The sequence below is a fragment of the Harpia harpyja genome, chromosome 7 (assembly GCF_026419915.1).
Source record: "Harpia harpyja isolate bHarHar1 chromosome 7, bHarHar1 primary haplotype, whole genome shotgun sequence".
In the NCBI taxonomy this organism is placed as follows: Eukaryota; Metazoa; Chordata; class Aves; order Accipitriformes; family Accipitridae; genus Harpia; species Harpia harpyja.
In genome coordinates this window covers 2,135,090-2,158,203 of record NC_068946.1, presented here as the reverse complement: position 1 = coordinate 2,158,203, position 23,114 = coordinate 2,135,090, and the positions used below count along the sequence as shown (strand labels likewise).

Below are 23,114 nucleotides of genomic sequence, written 5' to 3'. Positions count from 1 at the left end.
TCATGCAGTGTCCTGCTGCAAGAAATGCTGCCCACTCATTTCAGAAATTAGTGAAGTCTTACCGCTTTTCTTTTTCCTTTTTTTTTCTTCAAAATGAGAGAGGGGGGAAATCTGCATTTATATAAACTGCTTCACCTGCAGTATTCGAGGAACAGTGACCCACTTCAACAACATTTTTAATATTCATGACAACAGCTGTTTTTAAATGCTGCCTATGCTTTCGGTAATCTAAACATCTGCTGGTAGGCTGAAGCTGACTGACAGCCAGCACCTTAAACCGGCTTAGGGATCCACCTCACCCACCCCGCAAAACACACAGGAGGTGCGGAAGGAATTTGAACCAAGTGTAACGGCAGACTCGGGCATTTTGCTCTTTGGTCAAGTAATTTCTCAGCCAGGCATCCTCAACATCTTTTGTCAATAGCCGACTGCTTTCTGCTTAGCCTCGCGTGCAGTTGTGAAGAGGTTTTCACAAAGAGAGACGCAAAGGCGGCCGGTTTTGAGGCGTTTACAGCCTTCGGGGCCCGGCTCCCTCCCTGACAAAACCTTCACTGGTGTAACCGGCTGGGTGGATGAGGAAAGCGGCTCTACCAGAACCAGGGAGCTGCTGGCTCCTGCCCTGCTCAGCTTCTCCTCAGCCTCCCCTCAGCCTCCCCTTGATGCCGAAAAGCCGGTCGAAGAAACTCTCTAAGACTCGTTTTGGAGTTTTAGAAAGCAGGCATTCTTTATTGCAGCGCTGGATGCACGGGGGATAGTTCCACCTAGCGTGCATACCACAGCTTTAGCACAAACAGGTTATATAGAATAACTAATTGTATATTAATCAGATTAGTATACATATACATAAAAATGATTGCAACTGATTATCATAGTACTGCCTACATCCGATCATGCGCAATAAAGGATCCATCGGAGTTGAAGGGCTGCTTTTGCGACCACCGACCCATTTGAAGTTCTTGCTGGCTGTCCTCAAAGTCTTTATTCTTGTCCTTGTTCCTTCATCTTGAAGCTTAACTCAGTTTCAATCACATGTGGTCAGTTTCAACGTTGTTCTCATCTACCTTACAGGAACATCTAGTCCTAAGAGCAAAGAACTGCAAAACTTATGAGTAACTACCTCTACTAGTTAATTGCTTGGCTATACTTTTGTCTACTGTTTCAATCATAGTGTTAGTATAAGATTTCTAATAATTATTTACCAAATCTCACTTTTACAGTCACCTCGCAGCAAACCAGTTTCCACAGCTGGTACAAAATATTAAAACCATCAAAATATTTAGACATACCGTGCAGAATGTACGGAAATATGCTATCACCCTCAGCCTCCCCTCAGCCTCCCCTCAGTCTCCCCTCAGCCTCCCCTCAGCCTCCCCTCAGCCTCTCCTGTCTCCCCTCAGCCTCTCCTCAGCCTCCCCTCAGTTTCTCCTCAGTCTCCCCTCAGCCTCCCCTCAGTCTCCCCTCAGCCTCCCCTCAGTCTCCCCTCAGCCTCTCCTCAGTCTCCCCTCAGTTTCTCCTCAGTTTCTCCTCAGTCTCCCCTCAGCCTCTCCTCAGCCTCCCCTCAGTCTCCCCTCAGTTTCTCCTCAGTCTCCCCTCAGTCTCCCCTCAGTCTCTCCTCAGTCTCCCCTCAGTTTCTCCTCAGTCTCCCCTCAGTTTCTCCTCAGTCTCCCCTCAGCCTCCCCTCAGCCTCCCCTCAGTCTCCCCTCAGTCTCCCCTCAGCCTCTCCTCAGTCTCCCCTCAGTTTCTCCTCAGTCTCCCCTCAGCCTCTCCTCAGTCTCCCCTCAGTTTCTCCTCAGCCTCTCCTCCGTCTCCCCTCAGCTTCTCCTCCGTCTCCCCCCAGCCTCTCCTCAGTCTCCCCTCAGTTTCTCCTCAGCCTCTCCTCCGTCTCCCCTCAGCTTCTCGTCCGCCTCCCCCCAGCCTCTCCTCTCCCGCCTCCCTTTCGTCGAGGCCCATGCCCCGCCGGGAGCTGAAGCAGAGCCCGGCCCGCCCAAGCGGCGGCTGCCCCCTCCTTCCCCGCCAAGGCGGAGGCGGTTGTCGCTTTCGCTTTCGCCGCCGCCGCCGCCCCGGCTCCGTCGGCCGCTGGGGGCCCGGCCAGGCCCGGCCCGGTGCATGGGGCTGCGGCCGCGGGCCGCGCCGAGCCTGGGGAGGCCGCTGAGGCGCCGCGGAGCCCCGCGCCTCCGGGATCCGGCCCGGCGGACCATGCGCCTGGTAAGCGGGCCGGGGCGGGCGGCGGGGCCGGCTCCCCGCCGGTGATCCGCCCGGGGCTGGAGTGAGGGGGGGCGGGAGGACTCTCGTCCCGGCTCGGGGTGCGGTGCCGCCGCCGTCCCGCGGGGGACGGGACGGGACGGGGAGCGGGCAGCGCCCTGCGGGGCGAGGGCGGAGGAGGGGGGGTGTGTGTGTGTGTTGTCCTCTCGTCAGGACCCCGCCGTGCGAGACGGCCGGCCTTTCGAGAGTCGAACGTCTCGTAAACAGGCCGCGAAGTGGAAACCCGTCCTTGTATTGCCTCAAGGTTTTTGCCGTTGTGCTGGTCATGCAGCTGGATCGCGTGGAGGCCTTGGCCTGCGGGCTGGGAGAGTATCCCGTAGGCGCCGAGTGCTGCCCGATGTGTGCTGCCGGTAGGTAACGGCGGAGCGCTCGCTTGCTCGCCACGTTGGCTGCGGAGAAAGGCTCCCTGCCTGCCTGCCTGCCTCCCTGCCTGCCTGCTTCCCTCCCGGCCTGCCTCCCGGCCTGCCTGCCTGCCTGCCTCCCTGCCTGCCTGCCTGCTTCCCTCCCGGCCTGCCTCCCTGCCTGCCTCCCGGCCTGCCTCCCGCCTTCTCCGCTGTAGCCGGCCACGGCTGCACCCCGCCAAGGGTCACTTGCAACTCAACAGTTGGCAAGCATCACGCCAGAGTGTCCTTTTGCCAGCCTGCGTTCCCGCCCCGCTTACAACAGCGCGAGGCCCCGTCCCTTTCCTTGGAGCCTCCAGAGGAGAAGCAAGGATCGCCACAGTCTCTCTGCTGTGGGAGCTGGTAATTGCACAGTTTCCAAGGACTTTTGTATTGGGTCCTGGTTTCTGATTTAGGATTGTCTCTGTAATCGCTATTAGGGTATTTCTGAGGTCCTTGTAGGTTATATATGGTAGTTAAGGGCAGTTTAAGGCCCGTGTCAGTCCCTGGCCGGCCCCTGTCAGTCCCTGGCCTGGCTTTGCTAATGGAGCCGCTTCCCTGGGGGGTTGTTTCTGGTTTTCAGGACTTCGGGTTTTCAAGCATTGCACTGCAAATTCCAGCACGACATGCATACCTTGTGTTGAGGATACGTACACAGATCATCCCAATGGTTTAGAACACTGCAGGAAATGTAAGCTGTGTGATAAAGGTAAGGAGGATGCTAAAGAACCAGTTTAAATGGATTTTTCGTGCCTTTTATGGATACATTCTCTCCTTCTCCTTTCTTGCTTCATTCACTTGATGAATTGGTTAGAGTATGAAGAACAGAGAGGCTCTTGTCACTGTGCAGACCTCAGAATGCTGTCTATGGGTGATGGAAGGGAAAAACTGCCATAGATCTTCAGCTGGCACCACTGGAAGTCTGATCTACAGCCTCTCTTAACACTTTAAGGCTCCTTTAGATTGCAGCATGATGTCTAAAGAGCTGTCTTGGAATACTGGGATAAGGCAGGCCAGAAAGAGCTCCTGGTGGAGCAGGACAGTTCTACCAGAACAGCTAATTTAAAAACGCCTGAGTTGGGAGTATTTTGCTTTTGCCATGCAACGCTTAGGACAGACGTAAATGTGACCCAAGGTGCTGTGTCTGTGACGAACTGGGCTCTCTTTGTACATCAAAAAAGGAGTCATCTTCACTAATCCTGCTAGTTTTGGTGCTCTTCATCAGTGCATCAAGGCAAGGCTAAATGTTCACTCTTGCTTTTGTATCTGTTGATTGTACCCATGTAAATACTGCAGCTGTGCGTGTACGTTTCTCTTAGGAGCCAACCTAGTGCCAGAGGTAGCATGTACCTATACGAAGAATACCGTGTGTGGCTGTCTGCCTGGGTATTTCTGCAGTTATTTGGGGACTGAAGACTGTGAACTTTGTCAGCGCTACACTGTCTGCTTTCCTGGCAGTATGGTAAAAGAAAGGGGTAAGCCAACATAGGATCAATAACACCGAAAGCAAAAGCTTCTTACGGGGAATGCCTTTGGAGTTTGATTTTGAGGAGGCTGGCTGTTAGTTCATCCAGAAAAAAAATTAGTGAAGGACCAGTGTGAATGGATAGGGCCAGCGCATGCTAGGTATGATGTATACTGGTCCATTGTACTCTCTGTAATTGTCAGAGCAGCAGTGCACAGCTGAAAGCTTGCAGGATCCATGTAAGTCCTAGATGCTGAAGTAGCTGATGTGGCCAAGAATGCTTTTTTTTCTGTCTACAAAGACAGAAGTGTGTGAGCTTTTGTCTGCAGTGAAGAGTCTCTGCAGTAATCACTTGGTCATTTACAAAGATCATGCTGAACTGAAGCTCTCCTTAGCCATAGGTGCAGATAGAAATCCTGTTGTCTTCTCCTTTACAGGCACAAAGACCACGGACAATGTGTGTGAAGCCTGTCCTCCTGGAACCTCCTCAACAGCCAACATGTCTTACAGTTGTACACCGTGGCCCACGTAAGCAGCTCTTACTCTTTACGGGCACAGGACTATTCTCTAACTGTTGGGTTTGCATTTTGCTGTCTTTGAAACAGCAGTTTCCTGCTTCCAGTAGGGCACCGAGTGTGGAAGCCTGTTCCTGTGTCCCATTCTTTCTTGGGAACAGCTTCACTTCTCTCTTTATAAACTCATTAACATGACAGATTTAGCCTTCAGCCTCTTGTCCTAACATGTCACTGCACAGGAGACTCTCAGGCAGCTCTAACAGAGCTGGATCTGGACCCATGAAGAGCAGTGCACTCCTCTGGGTACCTGGGTTTCGGCTGGCACATCCCTTAGCTATAGTAGAACAGGTGAGAGTTTGCTTCTGGGGAGAATCAATTTGCATCTACAAGCAGTAAAACAAAGAGGTAAAAGTCAGCTCCTTCCTGGATTACCCACCAAGTCAGAAAGACCTTTGTGAATGCCCCTGGATGTGGAGGTGTGATGTTAAAAACAGTACAGCAGTTCCACTGCAAGGTCTGCCAACAGGTTCTAAGAACACAATTATCTCTTTCTCACATCAGAGTTCAGGACAATGGCCGGGTACAAGGAGACGACAGGAACCCTTCCTCAAATCCCTCTGTTACAGCAATTGTTGGTTCTGTTGTTGGAATCGTGCTAGTTGTTGCAGCTGCCCTTACATATATCTGGCAAAGGAGGAAAAGGAAAAATTACGTGCCACGTAAGTACGAATAGTGTGCGTATAAAGGGGTAGTTTTGTAATAGTATTCTGAAGAATGGTCTTCATTTCACTAGATGTTGAGCTGAAACCTTAGCAGCCAATTAGAGGTGAACTGTAAGGAAATTTCTACATTCCTGTGTGCCACAGTTAACCTGTTGTAATGATGCTTCCCTTAGGGGGTGTGCCTATGCAGGCTCACTGCTGAACCACTCCTACATACATGTAAGAACAAGATAACGTGATTAGAAAAATGCATTACTATAAAGTTCACCTTACTGCATTTTGATGGGACTGTTTCCTTTTCTTTGCAGCGGTGCAGGAATCAGGGGTGAGTCTTTCTCTCTCTCTTTTCTTTCCCTTTTTTTTTTTGGTAATACGTTGAAACCTGAAGTAGGTTTTCTGTTTAGTGTTTGTATGTGCCATGTGTTTGAGGGGCTCAGTGCATACTGGAGCAGCTTGTGGACACTGGGAGTGTCTGTGAGTTCCAGAATCCCCAAGGCTATGCAGTAGAAATGCATTTTATATGGTTCTCATTAGGAGGCTTGGGATCTAGTCCCAATGCCATTGTTATCTCCTGACATGGTCCAAGAATGAGTATTTAAGGGGATTTAGGAGATGGACTGCTACTAAAAAATACAACTGTGTGTGTTTATCTCTCCATCCTACAGTATTACATATCCCCTAAAAGGTCCTGTTAGTGATTTGCAAGATCTGATACCTGTGCAGACAGGGATGTGTTTCATAGGAAAAACACTGAATGGACTGTGTAATTGCACTTCTGATTTGAGGGGACCTGCAGTGACTCTTGCTCTTAAAGAAGACGCAAAAGTCTAGCTGTTAGTAGTGAAAATAGCAAGCATTTGCTAATAAAAGCTGACTCTTCATACTCTGTGTTTTCCTTTGACATGTATTAAAGACTGGACAGCAGGGTCAGGCTTTGATATTAACCATGGAGAGTGGGAATCAAACAACTGTTCCTGTGCAGGAAACGGCTGCTGACCCTGAAGAAACCGGGCCTGAATAGCCATTTTTGTTTGAACTATTGTAGCCAATGAAGTTGGCTTTAAAAAAAAAACAAAAAACCAACCACAACCTCCCCTCCCCCGAAACCCAAAACACCCTGACAAAAAAATCTCAACCTTTCTTCCAAATATTCATGGAGAAAAAAGACAGCTTGAAAATGAAAAGGAGGATCTGCAGAGGAGCTCAGGAAATAGCCAAGTGGCATCTTCTGAGGCATCAAAGTTTGAAATAGCTGAGCGATCGAGGTATTGGTCAGTATCGTCAGAGGTTGTAAAGCTCTTTCCTTGCTTTATGGAGCAGCGGCCTGTGTGGTACGCCTGGAATTTCTTTCTTACTTACCAACTTGGACAGTTATCACCTGATATGCATGTCATTATTCCAAGATACGTTTGTTGGTGGAAAAAAATAGCTCTTTTTCATTTTAAAGATTCCACATAAGTAATATATAACACGTTTTCCAAATGCATTTTGTACAAGTTTTTCCTTTTTGGAAATGAAGAAAATACTGATGGGAAAAGGAATCTTGCACAGCAAGAAACATTTAGCTTTTAGTAATGTTGTGAATGACATATAGACAACTACTCTCTTTTGCTAGTCACATCTGCTCTAATCTGCAATCATGTGTTACGACAAAGAAAGTTAAGGTCCTACGTGAACATTATGTCTAGAAATAAAGTTCTTACTAACGAAACCACATTCTCTCTGTAAAAGAACTTTCCTGTTACCTGAAGAAGGGAGAACACCAAGTTGCTTGGCTGTTGGCATTATCTTGAGGAAAAGCATTATTCTTAAAGAGCATCATGGTGAACGTAGATTTCTGAAGAAGGATTTGGTGAGGATAGTAATGCTTAATTTATCAGCTGAGCCTCAGGTGAAGAATTGTATATAAAATGAGATGGGGAAGAAGATGGAGAGAGGCATGGAGAAGGCACACGATGGGTGCAGTGGGACACCTGGGAGGAGGCTCTGGGGCTGATGGAATGAACAGATACTGAGATGTACTGTGAAAGCATCAGGGTGAAAGCATCAGAAGCCTGTTTTGCACAGGCTGCAGAAGGAACTGTTAGTGGAAATGGAGAGAGGCTGACATGGCAGGTGTCTTTGCATTTCTATTTCGAATTACTCTAAGGAAAAGCAGAGGAGTAGAAGGGAGACGGGAGAAGAGCTTGCAGTAGTTGACACAGGTTGCCTGTGTTTTTGCTGCACTAATGCAGTCCCTCTGAATTCATGTTCACCCAGGCCACGGATCTAGAGACCACAGCTCTTTGACCAACGAACTTGCATACCTCTTCCCCACGTGACTATGAGGAATAGAAGAAAATGGGAAATGGTTGTCTTTTTGCTTAGGGAAAATGTGATAGACAACTTCTTCATATTTTTTATAAAACTCTGTTAGTTTGTTCAGCAGAATTAGTTCTGTATTTTTTTGCAAAATAAGGTGACATTGCAGAAACTCAACATGTTTTATAAGAATGGCTACAGGTAGCTGTACAAAAGTACAGCTCTATTGTAAAATCAAGCTGCAAGCGACGGAAAGTTAAAGCTTTTAGAGAATGATTTAAAATTCCTTTTAAAATTTCTGCTGTATACATGCAGATCTGTCCATGAAGAAATACCTTCTGTTAAAGTTCTAAAAATAAAAATGTTGTTGTGATTTTTTTAATGTTTTTTAAAAGTCCCAATAAAAGTCATGTTTATGAAAACCTTTACATTGCAGTAATCACGGAAGGGCAAACTGTCCACAATTTCTTTTACTTCTAGCTGTCTTTATATAAAAAAGGATGCCCACAGTATTTACAATCCCAATGTCAAAGTTTGAAAGTATCTTAAAGTAAAAGAGATACAGACTTCGTTGATTCTTGTGTGTCTCCTGAGAGTCACACAAAAAGAACTTAACAAGCCCTGACTTTATTGCATTTTTAGAATCAGTTTTATTTTCGGTGGTCAAATATGTGACAAGTCAGTAAGGCAGTTCTAACATCATTCTGAAAATATCAGTGGCACCCAGCAAATACATTACTGTTTTTTGAGTTTGCCAGTTTTGTGGCTGGTCTGATATGACTTCCTGAATACGTCACCACGAACAGTAAAGATATTCATTGGGCAAACGCAACTTTTTTTTTTTTTCCCCTGACCTTTTTTTCTCTAGATTAGTTCTTTGGTAGCTGGTTAATGTTTCCTGGGGTTGGATCTTTTCCAACATTTGGCTGACTGTAGAATTTGCTAATTGTTAACCTCTGCTTGTTCCTCTACAATACTTGCGTGTGAAGGGTTACTTCCACTGTTTGGTAAAAAGCTTTCTTGAGCAAACTTTCAAGGTAAAACCAAAACCCCAAATGGAGAGAGTTTAGGGAACAGTGACAAGGAAACCTCAGCCTTCTCTGTGCTAGATGCCAATCTTGGGGTAAGTTCTGGCTTTTTCTTATCTTCTAGCGACTTAATCTTATTGTTGAAAGCCTACTTCGGCAGGGATAGCATCCTGCTTTTGCATCTGCACTAGTGATACATGTGACTTTGAACAGACTTCAAATCTTGCAACTTTGCAACTCTCGCTATGCTTTCAGCTTATTCGGTACCTTGCTGGCTGACATGTACATTGTTTTCTTCCAGAAATGCAAATTGTGCAATTCATTACCTGGCCGTAACATTTCTGACAGGGTGCCTGGCTTTTTGGTGGCCATAGAGCTTGCTCTTAATATGGTGGTATTCAAGTTTTGAAGATTTGATTGCTGTTCGTCTCTGCATAATCTGTTAATTCTCACCTTGGGTTAATTAGAGTCTGTAAAGCACTTTGTAAACCTCAGTGGACGGGTGCTAGACATGCGTAAACCTTTTCTAGGTGCTGCAATGTGCTGACACGCTGCTGCTGGACCATGGGCTGTCTGAGTACCTTCCAGTCTGTGTGATCTTTAAATTATTATATTGGCATACTCTGGATCATAAGTTATTCAGTATTACTTTTTTACTGAGATGAACTTTAATTAAACAGCTGTGAAAGCAGATGAAGATCTTAAGAAGGGAGAGGAGTTAAATATTACTGTTGTTCAGTGTTGTCATTTGGAGGAGGGGTTTATTGTAGTGTTTAGGCACCAGTTGCTCCAAAGATGTTTTTGCAAAGAAATATCTGTCCTCCAGCCCCATAATTATTAGATGATCAGAGAAGCTAGAGATGCGTATCTAAAACAGCACAGAAACTTTGCTGTTGCATTACTCCTGAGACTAGAGAGGCAAGACTTGTAGGAAGAGGTAACCTATGGGGCCAACACCACAAAGAACATTTCAGCTTGTATTTCCTGTGGACTTGAGAAACCACGTTTGTCCTGCTGACCACTGGAAAGACCCTTTAAAAGATACTGTCGGGCAGTTGGGCCTGGGTAGGAACTCTTGGTTTCTGTGACTTCAGTTGCAGTTGGAAGAAGACGCTGTAGATAAGCTGGGAGCTTTGCACAGTCAGGTAAAGAGATGGGATGCAGCATCAGACTAGGATCAGCAATCTACCAACTAAAAAAAAAAAATTTTTTTGGGGGGTCCCTGCCATAGCAGCAGTGTGTTTAATGTCTATAGTAAGTGTGTGTTTGATGGAGTCCGGAAAAAACTTGCTGATGTTTAGAGATGTCTTTTGGTCTGTTTTAGGAGTTGGAGCCTGGTTTGTCACCAGGTGGCAGCATGGGAAAAGGAAAGACTTCATGTTCCTCATTCTGGAAAACATCGGAATCTCTCTTCTTTTCCTAAGTATGTAAGAAAGCTGCTCTGATGCTTAATTGCCTACGAGTTTAAAATGGAATCAGATCTGCAGCAAAACACCTCTGGGTACAGAATTTTCCAGTAGGCTAAAGTATTTTCTGCAGGATCTGCCAATTTCTGTCCAGTTACATGGATTTGTCCACTATCTTAGTTATTGATTAAGGTGCTCTGTTGTAGTTGGGGGTGAAGGGTGTTAGAGGGGGCTAAAATGGAGGCTGTTCATCAGAGTCTCTGACTGAGACATATAAACATACATTATACGTAACTTAGCCTGGAAGCAATTGTAAATGACAAAAGAAGTACTCTCTGTGTGTCAGTCTTGCTGTCTGACAGATTGTGCTGGTTTGGGTAGGGCAGTATGTGTGTGGAGAGTATTTCATGTCTGAAAGCTCTGCAGATTATCAATATGCATCTTGTTCCTTCCTGGAGCACATAAGCCCTGTTTCAGTAGTTAAAGCTCTGGATTATTGGAAATTCCTTTAGAAAATATTACAGACCTTGTTTTGGGGACAAACGGTTTCGTTCTTACCTAATGCTAAATACATTGTTTACTTGTGTAGGTGGAGAAAAAGACCGTCTTGTACAAGGCTCCCCAGGTGACTCTGTTCCTTTGAAAATAACTGTAAAGTCATCGCAGCTGCTGAAGAAAGTATGAAACCTCAGGTAGGGGCAGGTGTTGCGTGTAGCTGAAATTGCTGTCCTGATTTGAAATGGGGAAACCAGCTGTAGCTTGAAACTTCACCTGATCATGGGATAAATGATAATCAGTGTCTTAGGAGCACAGCAAACAGTCCCTCTGCTACCAACACTGGCTCTCAGACATAGAATGCTTGTAAAGCTGTGTTCTGTCACTACCACTGGTGTTCACAAACTGAGTATGTAGCTGCTGCCACCAGCAACGTGCAACATAATGGTCAGATGCCACATAGTCCAGCGGAACAGCTGGACAGTAGGGTGGTTGGTTGTACCACACGATACTAACAAGCTGTGCTGGAAAATTTTACTTGACAGACTGAAGGTTTTTGAAGCTCAGTCTGGTCAGGACCTGGATCTTCCTGGAAACGTATTACCATCTCTGCTCTGAACTTTGAATTGGCGGTTGCCTTAAACTTAGATGGTAGGGAAGCTTACAGATGGCACAGGTGTGAACTAAGTGCACAGTAACAGACCCTGCTTAACAAGCCACAATCTTAATTTGAAAATCCTCTGCATTTATCTTTTTGTGGATGTTCACTCACTGATAGGTTAAGGTCAGTGAAACTCTGCTGCCACCCCTGTCCTCAACTTGAATTGTTTCTCACTTGCAGTAGCACATCTCCTCCTCTTCTGTGACCCTTGTACATACGATTATGGAACAGGAACGTAGTGGTCAATAGGGAGTGCCATTCCCTAGTTGTTTTGAGCCTCTCTCTCATCTCTGTTCTTGTTTCATCAAGGTCATTGCTAGCTAGTGTGATGTAGGGGGCTGCAACTGGGAAGGGGAGGTGTGAATGCAGCAGGGGTAGAAAAGAAGGATGTGTGTGGGATTGTAAAGGGAGGTTGTAGCTTATGCACTTGGGTTGTGCTGGCACGGACACAAAGTGACAGATGGAAAGAGTCTTCTGCAGGTGGGAGGCATAATAAACTTACATGAAAAAATAAAGTAACTTCCATGTGCTGTAATAATAACTTGGAATAAAACCTCCCAGGCACATTTTAATTATCCCTTCAGCAGTTGCATGTGCCAGAACTTCTAATGGCACATCTCCAGAGCTTAATGATTTTGCAGAGTAATTAAATTGTCAGCCATGTGAACCTCCTCCACCTGACCTCTGCACGGTTGCGTGCTGTTTCCCTTGCTTGGCATATATATATATATATATACTGTTGTCACTTCCCTGAGTTCCCTCACGGTAGGCAGTGACTGCCTAGCAATCTAGTATCAGACAGTTTCATAGTCCCTCTGCTAAGACTTAAGTGAACAAATATAAAAGAATGCAATTCTCAAGGCCAAAATATGAATATGGTAACAAAGAACAAGAACTTGTACATTTAGAGAAGGATTATATGCAAATCTGACTAGCCCTAGGACCATTTCTGTTATCTGTAGAGTGCATGCTAAGTTAATATTACTGTAATATTTGTAGTATACTTGTAGCTGTTGTAGTCCAATTGAGACGGTTAATAGCACTGTATTACTGGTCACAACTTGGGCTGACTCTTCTTCTGTAATCTCATGCTTTTGTTCTTGTGCATAACTCTCTGACCTGTCTCGTGAGCAAGGGACCTTTCCAGCATGTTGGGAACGTACTGGGCTATGCACCCTGCTCCCCCACCACAATTACTTCTGTATTTCTTACAGCGCAATGAAGAGGCCTACATCTGACAACAAAAAACAGGAGCATGAAATATCTAAGCAAAAATGAAGCTGGCAAAGACTGTCTTTGTTCTGTTACTCTATTTGCAGTAAACTTGCCTTTTTGCATTAATGGTCTTGTATGATAGCTGGACCACTGTAAGTATGAATAAGTGTTATATGTAGAAGATACTGTGCCAGATTCTATCCTTGAATTTGTGATATTGTTCATATTGGCAATCAATAGTTTGTGTTATTTCTTTTTTTGCCCTTCATATGTTGTCTCTTGGATTTTACATTAAAAAGTTCCTCCTGAAATTCGCTTCTTTTTTCTGATATTCTGCTGCTAAAAGAAGCAGGCTACCTAATTTTTCTGTTCCTAAAGAAGAATTCCAATTGTAGTTTATCCTGAGGTACTGTTACTGGCACTTAATAGACAAGTTAAACTATTGAACAGTGTAGTATTTAAAATGTCACCCTCTTCTTAACAACCCTAGAACAAAAACATTTTCACGATGGCAGGCAAACTACCTGAACTTGTTACGAAATCTGTGATTGTCAGGCTAATCTAGACGTAACTCTTAGGATGGATCTCTGAGCGGAAGCTGCAAAAGGACTTGTATGGTCACAGCAGAGCAGGACTCCCCTGAGGAGTCCTAGGATAACTCCTTTTTCTCAGAACAAGCTGAGAAAATAGGTGTCTATTACTGTGATATGTAGGAGGCAAATACTAAAGGCACCTCAGGCCGGGACACTTCTCTTGGCGAGTCCGTGGCACTGTAAACACTTGGCTTCTAAAGGCATGTGGAGACAGAGGAAAGAAACGTACTTTGGCGCACTTAGCTTACTGGAAGTGCCACATGAAAATACCAGCTACACAAGGGAAGCAGTTTTTATTACCTGACTATGAATTTAGCTTTACTGTATGCATGCAATCTGGCATGGAAAATCTGAGTAAGTGAAGATGGACAAAACACAGTTAAATACAGTTTATTTTGCCTGCCACCATACACAAATAATTAAATAACAAAAGCTGATTTATCAGAGCACTTGACTGTCTTGTAACCAGTCATTTAATGTTAAAACAAATTAAAATCCTTCCAATAGGAAACAGTAGTCAAATGATGAACATCAGTTTTAAATGTGATGAGAAAGGTGAACCTCACTTAATGGCCAGAACAAAGCTTGGACAGGATTTCGTACTAAGGAAGGTTGTAGATCATGTCAATTTTTATTGATAAAGCGCAATTTAGAAGAATAAAGTCCCTAGCCTATTACATGTATAATCCAATCCAGGGGCAAATGCAAACCTAGTCTGCATGACAGTCAGTTTTAACAAGGCATGGGACGTGAGCATTTGGTTAATTCAAGAGCAAAAACTCTTTTAAAGTGAATAAAAACCAGAATAGAACATAATTAGACTTGTCTTCAACATCCAGTTGCAAACATCTTACAGCACTGCTGTTATGTAGAACTTAGGCTTCATAATTCTCACCAGATCGCGGATATATTGGCCTCTTACCTCTCAAATGATGGTAGGCAGAAAATAATATAATTGGCATGAAGCCTTTTAAGGACATCAGAATCTCACCAATCTGCTGCTGCATCTGTAAGCTCTATCTACATGGTTCTAGTCCTGGATGGAGCCAAAAGCTCATGGTTAGTCATAGTTTGAGTTGAACCTTAATTAATGTCTAAATTAGTTACTGTCCATCTCTGTTTTACAGTCTGTGTTATCTCCTAACTAGCTTTAACTTGTATCCACTTTGTTAATCTTTGAGTCGCATGGATGATTTACTGTGATATTATATGAAATTGCTTCTGTTGTGTTTTAGTAGCATTACTAAGTCTGACTTCAAAAGGTTCTGGTGTTCAGTATCAGAGAGAACTGGAACTTAACAAAACGGACAAGCATTAAGTGTAGCAAAACTACTGTGAATTTGTGTGTTTTGTATTCTAAACTAATCCAGCTCTGAGGTAAAGTACCAGGAACACACAGTACCTTATCTGACTATCTAACAGGAAATAAACATCTCATTATGTGTCTCAGTACAACCAAAAGTTTTAATACCTGAAGCACTTTAAACTGTATGGAGGCGTGAGCAGGACACAAACGTGTCAGGTTCTGTACCTCCAGGCTTCCTTTAAGAGCTTTTAAGTCACTTAAAGGGGAGCTTAATCCTAGCGTTGAATATTGGAACTTTTTTTTTTTTAAAGGGCTCTCAGAGCTTGTTAGTGCACTCTCCTAGTCACCATTTTTTTGTTGTTTTTTTTAGTGTCGGTCAATCCTAAGGTTTTCAGGCACTTATAGATGTGAATCCAACAATTCCCGTCTGAAAAAAATAGCCTTTCCTGCCACTTAATCTGCCTTGAATCGGCATCTTTGTTAGAATTAATGTGGTCAAGTGCAATTCTCCTCAGGTAACAGACATAGCTGAAATAAACACAAAACCAAAATGTAATTCACGTTGCATTCCCCTGAAGAGGTCTGTATATATAGTCATGTGAGGTGCAGCATAGAAAAGAATTAGATGTGAAACACTTTTTGTATTACTATTAACTGCGTTGAAAGCCAAATTCTATGCTTTGTGTAATATTTGTTTGCAGTAGGCAACTGCTGGTGGGTGCTGAACAGTCTGTTCTTAGTCTTTTGAAGAGAGATTAAATAAATACACTTGTAACTAAACCCTCTTACTACTTATTCTCCCTTCTGTACTTAACTCTCAAACTTTGAAGGGCATAGAAGAGTGGTTAATCCCTGAGGTAGCACTGATTCTCTGACAAAGTTATCTTCCAAGATTACTCTTAAGATAGAAATAAAGCGTAATTGAACTATATATTCTCAGCTACAGTAAAAGCGGCGATTTATCTGTAGACTGATTTCACTTTAGCAGGTAAAATTCATGCAAAAATCAGGAGGGTTTCATTCAGTGACTTAGCCAGCTTTTACCTGGCTAAATGGCCAGAATAATTCAGTGGGTCTTAATGGCAAAGCCGCTTCTGTTAAGTGATTTTCATTTCCTTCCCTGTTGTTCAGATAATCAAAGCTTTTGCTAGCGGTGCGTTAACGAAATCTTCTGTGAAGCAAATGAATAGTGTGATTTGGCATTTTGTAAGCTAAGCACTAGCAGTTGCTATCTTGCTTTCCAGTGATTTCTGTGCTAGAAAGAAGAGCATTTGCTGGAAGAGTATTTAAAATTCACTATTAAGTGTTGGCAGTTTAAAATATTATCCTTATATTAGAATGCTTACTGAGGAAAGCCACCCAAAACTCTCTATAGTAAAATGCTTGCTGAATTGGCTACCGTGATTTTTATTTTTTTTTTTTAATTAAAAACTAATACTTATTACATTTTTAAGTGTAAATACTGAAAAATAGCCTATGGCAAAATGAAAAGGCACAGGATTAAAAACAGCTTAATTGTTTCTATGGATACATGTTTGTTATTTGGCAAAAAGTATTTTATACACTTTCTACAAGAATAAGCATCATTTTAAATATATCTCTGAAGGGAGGGACCCTGTAATTTTAACCATAACAACAGAATTTGTACTCCTAAAAATGTGATCTTTCTATCTAGTAATACCTCACTTTAAGATCATGTTACAGTTGTTCTTTGGAGCAGAGGAACTCAAGTGCAGTAGGAGAGTGCAGCTTTCAATTAAGTTAGCAGCCGACAGGCTTCTTAACATACAGCTCACTTTGTAACATATCAAGACAAATAGCAATCTCTTACAACAAAGCAGTAATCAAAGTGCAAGTATACAGACAGCACAAGAGTTTAAACTAGCTCTAACCTGAATTTGGGAAGAATGCACCAGAAACATGAATGCTGGAAAACAGTTCAGTGAGACATCTCAAACAGGTTTGCTGAGTCTCAGAAGGTGTAGTTGTAAGACATATTAAAATTATTGTTCCTTTCTGAAAAATAGATATATAGTTGTTTGTTGTTTTTTGTTGTTTTCTTTTTTATTTAAGAATTAGTCTTTGTAACCCTGATGTGGTATCTTAATAACAGTCAGGTTGTCATTTGAAACAGTCATTTCTGTTCTGGAGCACACTGCGGCTTTCAGCACAGCCCATCAGTCACTGAGATACCTGTGTACTTCCCAGTGGAACTGCAAGAGCTCGAGTGCTGTAGTTTCCTTGATTCTCACCACAGTAGCTGCACCGTTAGCCTTGGCTGTGACTGAATGGGAGAACAGCAGGCACATCATTGGCAAGAACTGTTTGTTGTGTCACCAGAGTATGCGTCATTCTCGCCAGTGTTCTTTTTGGTTACCACACTCTGCATTTCTCTGGAGGATGCATGGCTGTGCCTTTTTTACAGTGGAACACCTCTGAGAATGCTTCAAAGTTCTGCAAAGATCCCATCACCCTAAACAAAGAGAAGGAACTTATTTATGTGGATACAGTGCATGGAGATCATTGCTCTGGAGAACAGAAAGCCACGTCCATAAAGTGATTTAGAGTCTCCTAACTCAATTGCCGTCTCAGAATACAGGATTCTTGATGCAAGAAAAATATAGCTAATACGACTAATGAAATGCTAGAACAAACAGTGGGTCTGGGTTTTGGTCCATTCTCTGTAGGTTGGCAAATTCACTAGGCCAAGTAAAGGAATGTACTCTTCAGCAGTGTCCTGCAAGCTATGGGAGAAATTCTGAAAGTTAGTCTACATTTATCTTGTCTGTTAGAATATAGCTGCTATCAATGAGCCACTCCTTCCTTTTCCGCTGCAATGGGTTGAACCAAGTAAGTTATCAATTAATAAATCAGTTAGTAAAACCCACCTGTATTTCAGAGGGCTGTGAACATCTGTCTTTATTGACTGGCTAGCATATTCTGGTCTGTAGGAACCACACCAAACCTAGACAAGGAGGATTAATAATCAGTGGGTCAGTATTACAGGGAATTCAGTTTGGGGACCTTCTCACTGTTTTTCAAAGTTTTCCCTAAGAGCCATACCAATTTGTTACAATATAGTTGGAGTACATTTTATAGCGGAGGCAGAATAGATACAGTTATTTACTAATTAGTTTTTGTTTTACAGAGTTCTTGAATCAAGATCTGATGCTTTGGGATAGGTATATTAGCTCTTGATTTCACCCGTGTGTTCCTTCAAACAGATGAGCTGAAGTCTGAGAGTCTGAGGCACAACACTAAGTATGTTGGCCTACTGTCAAACATTTGACCTATTGTTAAATATTTGTTACTCTAAGAGTGTACACATATGGGAGTTTCTTATCCAGGCTGAAGGGTGAAATTCAACTCGGCAAACTTATTGTTTCTGCATTGTAATAAAGTGATATAGAGGAAAATAAGTGGAATCTGTAGCGACATCTGTGATCTGAATATGTATTCCTATTTCAAGGCTGCTGGCTTTGTATTTCTCAGGCATTCAGTTTTCTCCAGCACTTGTTAAAAAATTGATGAAACCCTGTCTGTATCAAAAGCAAAAGGAATTTTGTCATAAATGTTAGTGGAACCAATATTTACATGAAATGGCAAGCTCTTGAAGGTTGTTTTCCTCCATAAGTTGTTGTCTGACATGCCTTTTTGTTGGTAGATGCCGTGTTTCTCTGTATCCTCACTCCAGCAGGTTTCAGTAGTGCCCTCAGAAATGTTACTGAAAACTCTTTCCTCTAATCACTAACCCATCTTTTTCACATCTCTCTTGAGGATCTTTTGATGAGTGCATTCAATGGTGAACCACTGTCCAAGTGGAGCTTGGGACTGATTTTCTCTCTAACCTTTAAGATAACCTAATTTATCCTTCCGTTCTTACCTGGGCAAAGTTGAGGAAGAAAAGCTGTTTGTGGGACAGATTCAGTCCAGGCAACTTTGGCTCCTTCCCTTCCCGTTCCAGCCATTTTAAGTAGGCCTAGAAATGATCATAGATTCAATTCAGAGAAGCAGCAGGATGGCCTATTCAGGCATGATGAGTATTATGAATGTTATTTTGGGGTGAGAGATTTTAGTCACAATGTATATGAACCCAACATGTCTTCCCTTCTATATTTGTGTAGTTTTTATCTTTCTAATACAAATAGTACAGCCAATTTTATGAAAAAGCTGTCATTGTAACTACTCTGTTGACTTTTCTAGCAAGAAAAACGAACCACAAAGATAAATTGCATTCAGCTTCTTACGTATGGTAATCTCTAAACTGAAAACTTATAAAACAGGAAAAAATGCCAAACTCTTATATGCAAGTGGAGTTTTATAATAGTAGTTATTGTTGGCCGGTTGACCTTCACTGCGAGAAGCTATGCGTGTTCTTCACGGAGTCACCTGGAGATCTACTCTGAATTTCTTCAGCAAGGTGGCACACACCGTTTTAGTGAAAGGTATGCCACATCGTGAGCTTTCACTGACTTTTTCTATAGGAATTTGTATCTGGAAATAAAGTGTTAAGTCTTCTCCACGGTTCTGTAGTGATGATTTCTATCTCTTCAGGTAACTGCTCATAAAATAGCAGATAATAACCTTGCTCAATGTTAAATCCATTACCTGTTATTGTTACATATTAATTGGCCAATTTTCTTTTTTTAGGTATATTGACATAATGGAGACAAGTTAATATGTCCTCATGCTGGTTAATTTCAAACGTTCTATTACCTTATCCTCTTAGTTGCTGAGATAGTCCCAAAGCACACAAAATACAAAAGGTGGAGCTGAGGGTAAAAATACATTCAGCACCACAGAACATCAGAGAATTCTGTATGCAGGCAGTTTATGTCATACCATACTACTCTTCCCCATTTGTAATAGCTTTTAGAAGCAAGTACATATTCACTTTAACGAAGTAATTAATTTTAACGGTATCCCTCAGAGTCAGAATCATCAGTTTAGATTTCTGAAAATTCAGGATGGTCTTCTATAAACACCCTTAACTGTTGCCATATTCACAACACCAGAGATAAAAAGTTTTACCATGACATCTGTTAGGATTATTTGTAGAAAAGAACATTCCATGCTTACACCTGAGCTCCACATGGAAAGAGCCTTTGTGCCGACAACTACTGTGTTGCTATTCATAATGATGGTTTGTAGGCCTGGAGGGTTAAAGATACTGGACTTCCCTGAGTCTGGAAGCTGACTTCCTCTGGTAGAGCAGGAGAAATAAGGTGATATGCAGTAGTGTTTATAACAGGTAAAACCATGCCGAACAAAATAGTTTTTCAACCACAGCATGGAGGTCGTGCTCTGAAATATCAGTTGCATTTCTCTTGGTTTGAAAATAACTGACTGGTTGAAGCAACCTTTTATCTTGGAAAGTGGCAGGCAGTTCTGAGGTTATCAATCCTTGCATTTTTATTCTGCTTTCTAGCTGCATGGAAAATAAATAGCAGCACGGTAGAAGGGACTTCTTTGTGTTATTTTCCTAAAGCTTATAAAAAACATGAAGAAAGCAACAAAAGAAGCTAGGCTTTTAGAGGCAGGTATTTTGGTAGATATGATCTGTGTCCCTCTTGGGAAAGAGATGGTATTTCCATCTATTCTTTTCATGTCCTACCTGACGTGTCACTTTTGAGATCAAAGATGAAAAGCGTGAGAGAAATCAACTTGGAAGAAACAGTCGCTCTGCTTTGTAATATCACCAAACCGAGTGGCCAAGAAATTAGTGCTCTCTTGCTATGTGACAAGCTGTTTGAAGTTGTAGCTGCCATTTTCAGAATTAAGGGCTTTAGAAAACGGAGGGTGTTTTACCTTTTTCCTAGCTAATACTGTGCCTATTTAGGAACACTGTCCTTGTTTACCTGAGACAGAAGTATGCAGCATCAAGCATTTTAGTACATCAAAGTATAGCTAGGAGAATTAGGTGGTCTTCTGCTGGGTGCAAGAATGCCAGCAATCCTACACTGTGATTGGATCTGTGGGGACATAAGCTTCTAGACATATAATCAAGGCTTTTAAGTCTTTTAATATGGTACTTTACATGTTAATTGTCAATTTTTTTTATGTCAGAATAAGTAACCCCATTGCTGAATCCCAAGGGTAAAGTTAACTCACAGTATATTTGAAAGTTACCTTATAAGCCTGTCGGACTCCTCCATTATCTGCAATATTTTCTCCTAATGTGCTTATTCCACTGACCTGTTAAAGAATAATCATTAATTTACTCTACAGTCAGTAACATTAGCAACCCTAAGAACCATAAGCTGAAGCAGTCATACATCACAGACAGTCGTGTCTGGAACAGAAAGAAGCAGTGACTTTGTGCTAGGGCAAAGAAAGGAGAGAACAAAAATAAAAAATTAATAGGGTAAAAGCTGTAGATTAGAATAGTGAAAATATATACAAATATAACATGAACAGAGTATGGGCTACTGGGCAGAACATATGCTAGCAGGACTGGCAAAATACAGTAGCAAACACCAGATTCCCTCCCCCCCTTGCAAAAACACCTCAAAGGGTCTGACAGAAAAAGCACACATGGGCCCATTTCACCATTCACCCAATTGCACATGGATATTGCCGGTTTTCTAGGCTACACTAGTATCCCCAATTTACAAGAAACAACCCTTGTATCTCATTTCCAGAACAACTAGCCTGTAGTATGTGGGGTTTTATGCTTATCGTCTGTAGAGATTCTCCATTTACATTATCTTTCTGTCTAAAAAACTAGTGGTGTGAAAATGGTTGGTTTTACTTACATTTTGTCCTCCAGCAAGCTCCCATGTGTAGTTCCCATACTGATAAACCATGCAACGAGACTGCTCCCTGAAATGCATCGCTGAGAAATTGCTCCACCAGTCAAACATATTTCCATCTTTATCAAAATTCCTACCTGTACGAAAGTCCAAGAAAAGAGGAAAGTTTTGAGTGAGAGTATGTTAGAGCAACCATTCTTCTAGTATGTTAGAGCTGCACTTCCTCCCCTCTTTCCTCCCTTGATTTAGATGGTCTGTGCTACAGAGATTTATCAGAAATGTTTCTGGCACAGTCGATTCTGCTTTGGCACAAGGGAATGGACAAGATCAATTGCGGTCCTTTCATCTCTATTCTCCATTATTCTGTGATTTCCTGTTCAGTCAGCAGCCCCAACTTCAGTTACAGCACTAAGGCCTAATTTTATTTCAAATTGGATTATGCAGACATCATGTAACAAAACTTTCCACCACCTTTGAGGTGCCTAAGGTGCTTATTCTGTATGTCCATGTGACAGAACTGAGGCTCATAAAGAATTAATTACTTTGCCACAGCAGGAGAAAGCTGGAATTGCAGTTCTGGTGTTTGTGTTCTCAGCTCTCTGGCTAGAGCTGCTTTTTCTTCACTATAGGTCTAGATTTCTGAGCCTATATTGTATGCTTATGTGTAATCTGCATGACCTTTCTTAACATAAAAAAAACACACTGAAGAAAATCCATGTATAAAAAATTACTGGCTTACAGTATCAGATGTGAGTTTTTGCCCAAAACTATTTTACATAGCATTCTAGAAAGATAATAAAGTCAATTTATTTCAAACGTTCGTGTTGAAAAAAAAAGCCTCCTGTGATTTCAAGACAGTCCTGACAGCTCTTCTATCCCAAGAATGTAGTTCACAGATTTCAATTTACTTTAGGAGCCTGTATAGCTGCTTGCATTGTATTTCCGATCTGATGATGCTGTAAAAGTAACAGCTTTTACTGAGAATTGTCATTGACTCAATTTATTTTTAACATCTGCTTACTTCTTGTGTGACCTGCTTAGTTTATGAAACATTTACTGCAAAGTGTTCAACAGAATGTTAATAGTGTGCTTGTATCGCTCCCAGTAGCAGGTATGTGATTGTGTGTGCATGGATAGGTCAGTCACAGCAGTGTGTAATTCTGATTTCTTATGGTGTAATGAGTGCAATTGAAAAAATACTATTTTCTCAGTTATCTTCTCACCATTGTCATCAAACCCATGAGTAATTTCATGCCCAATAACCATCCCGATCCCTCCAAAGTTCAGGGCTTGTGGTTGGTGTTTGCTGAAGAAGGGGGGCTGTAGAATCCCAGCAGGAAAAACTGCAGAGGGGAAGAGAGAGGGAGATGCTGTAAGATGGCTTTATTTTTGCATACTTTGCACACAGATTGTTTGCTTGGTTTAAGGATCAGGAAGGAACATAAAATGATTAGAAACAACATCATGCCTCCTCATGTGAGATTGTTTCCCTCGATAAATGGACAATGACAAGTTAATGAAGGTTTAATTTAGCACATCTGCAACTACAATATCTCCTTGTTTGAGAACCAAGCATCATTTACATTTCAACTTCAGCCTAATTTGGTCCATAATGTATGCCGCAGTAAGTCAAGAACAAAATGTTTAGTTAACTGTCTTTTGCAGATAGGTACAGTTTATGTTTTAGAGCCATTTTATAGGGGAACTCATGGATGTTTTATTGCTTTATTTTTGTTAAAGAAAGGTTAGCAATCATATGCTGATTACCAACAATACTCAGTGTGTAAAACACGCACAATAGTAATTCCTACAGACCACCAAGTGCACTTGGATGCCAGTCGAGGGCAGGGGTCGGTGGGGAGGCGTAGGAGGTCTAGCCTTCTCCAGTCTGCTGGCAAAAACCTTATATAGAATCAATGGGACTTAGTCTTCATCCCATCTACATAAGATGAAAAGCATATACGCTTCTAGAGGATTTAAGACTGCAAGCAACTCATTCTAATAAGATACTTT

The 23,114-nt window shown here is 42.3% G+C and overlaps 2 protein-coding genes across 8 annotated transcripts in view; one reads left to right on the top strand and one right to left on the bottom strand.

Moving 5' to 3' along the window:
* The first annotated feature begins 2,028 nt into the window (after window positions 1–2,028).
* Window positions 2,029–15,129, top strand: TNFRSF14 (TNF receptor superfamily member 14). Of its 2 annotated transcripts, XM_052793157.1 has the most exons (11): window positions 2,033–2,205; window positions 2,507–2,612; window positions 3,226–3,351; window positions 3,962–4,117; window positions 4,545–4,635; window positions 5,184–5,341; window positions 5,653–5,669; window positions 6,258–8,768; window positions 9,998–10,096; window positions 10,669–10,771; window positions 12,450–15,129. In XM_052793157.1, exons 1-8 carry the CDS (start codon window positions 2,107–2,109, stop codon window positions 6,363–6,365), a joined length of 861 nt encoding a protein of 286 aa, XP_052649117.1. In that variant the 5' UTR covers window positions 2,033–2,106; the 3' UTR covers window positions 6,366–8,768; window positions 9,998–10,096; window positions 10,669–10,771; window positions 12,450–15,129. The 2 variants fall into 2 exon arrangements, with proteins under 2 accessions (XP_052649118.1, XP_052649117.1); XM_052793158.1 differs by lacking the exon at window positions 6,258–8,768 and having other exon boundaries at window positions 2,029–2,205.
* A 623-nt stretch (window positions 15,130–15,752) lies between these two features.
* The window catches only part of MMEL1 (membrane metalloendopeptidase like 1), a 29,561-nt gene continuing 22,199 nt past the window's right edge, over window positions 15,753–23,114 (bottom strand). For all 6 annotated transcript variants that reach the window (XM_052793151.1, XM_052793152.1, XM_052793150.1 and 3 more), the window contains 6 exons: window positions 22,325–22,444; window positions 21,105–21,238; window positions 20,479–20,544; window positions 18,233–18,328; window positions 17,238–17,314; window positions 15,753–16,822 (listed from right to left, as the gene is read on the bottom strand). In XM_052793151.1, coding sequence (XP_052649111.1) covers window positions 16,723–16,822; window positions 17,238–17,314; window positions 18,233–18,328; window positions 20,479–20,544; window positions 21,105–21,238; window positions 22,325–22,444 — 593 coding nt within the window. In that variant the 3' untranslated portion in view covers window positions 15,753–16,722. The remainder of the gene's footprint in view (window positions 16,823–17,237; window positions 17,315–18,232; window positions 18,329–20,478; window positions 20,545–21,104; window positions 21,239–22,324; window positions 22,445–23,114) is intronic.

Coding starts and splice junctions, on each gene's coding strand:
- TNFRSF14 (XM_052793157.1), top strand. CDS start 2,107: ATGGGGCTGCGGCCGCGGGCCGCGCCGAGCCTGGGGAGGCCGCTGAGG. Junction 2,613..3,225: donor CTGCCCGATGTGTGCTGCCG/GTAGGTAACGGC, acceptor TCTGGTTTTCAG/GACTTCGGGTTTTCAAGCAT. Junction 4,118..4,544: donor CAGTATGGTAAAAGAAAGGG/GTAAGCCAACAT, acceptor TCTCCTTTACAG/GCACAAAGACCACGGACAAT.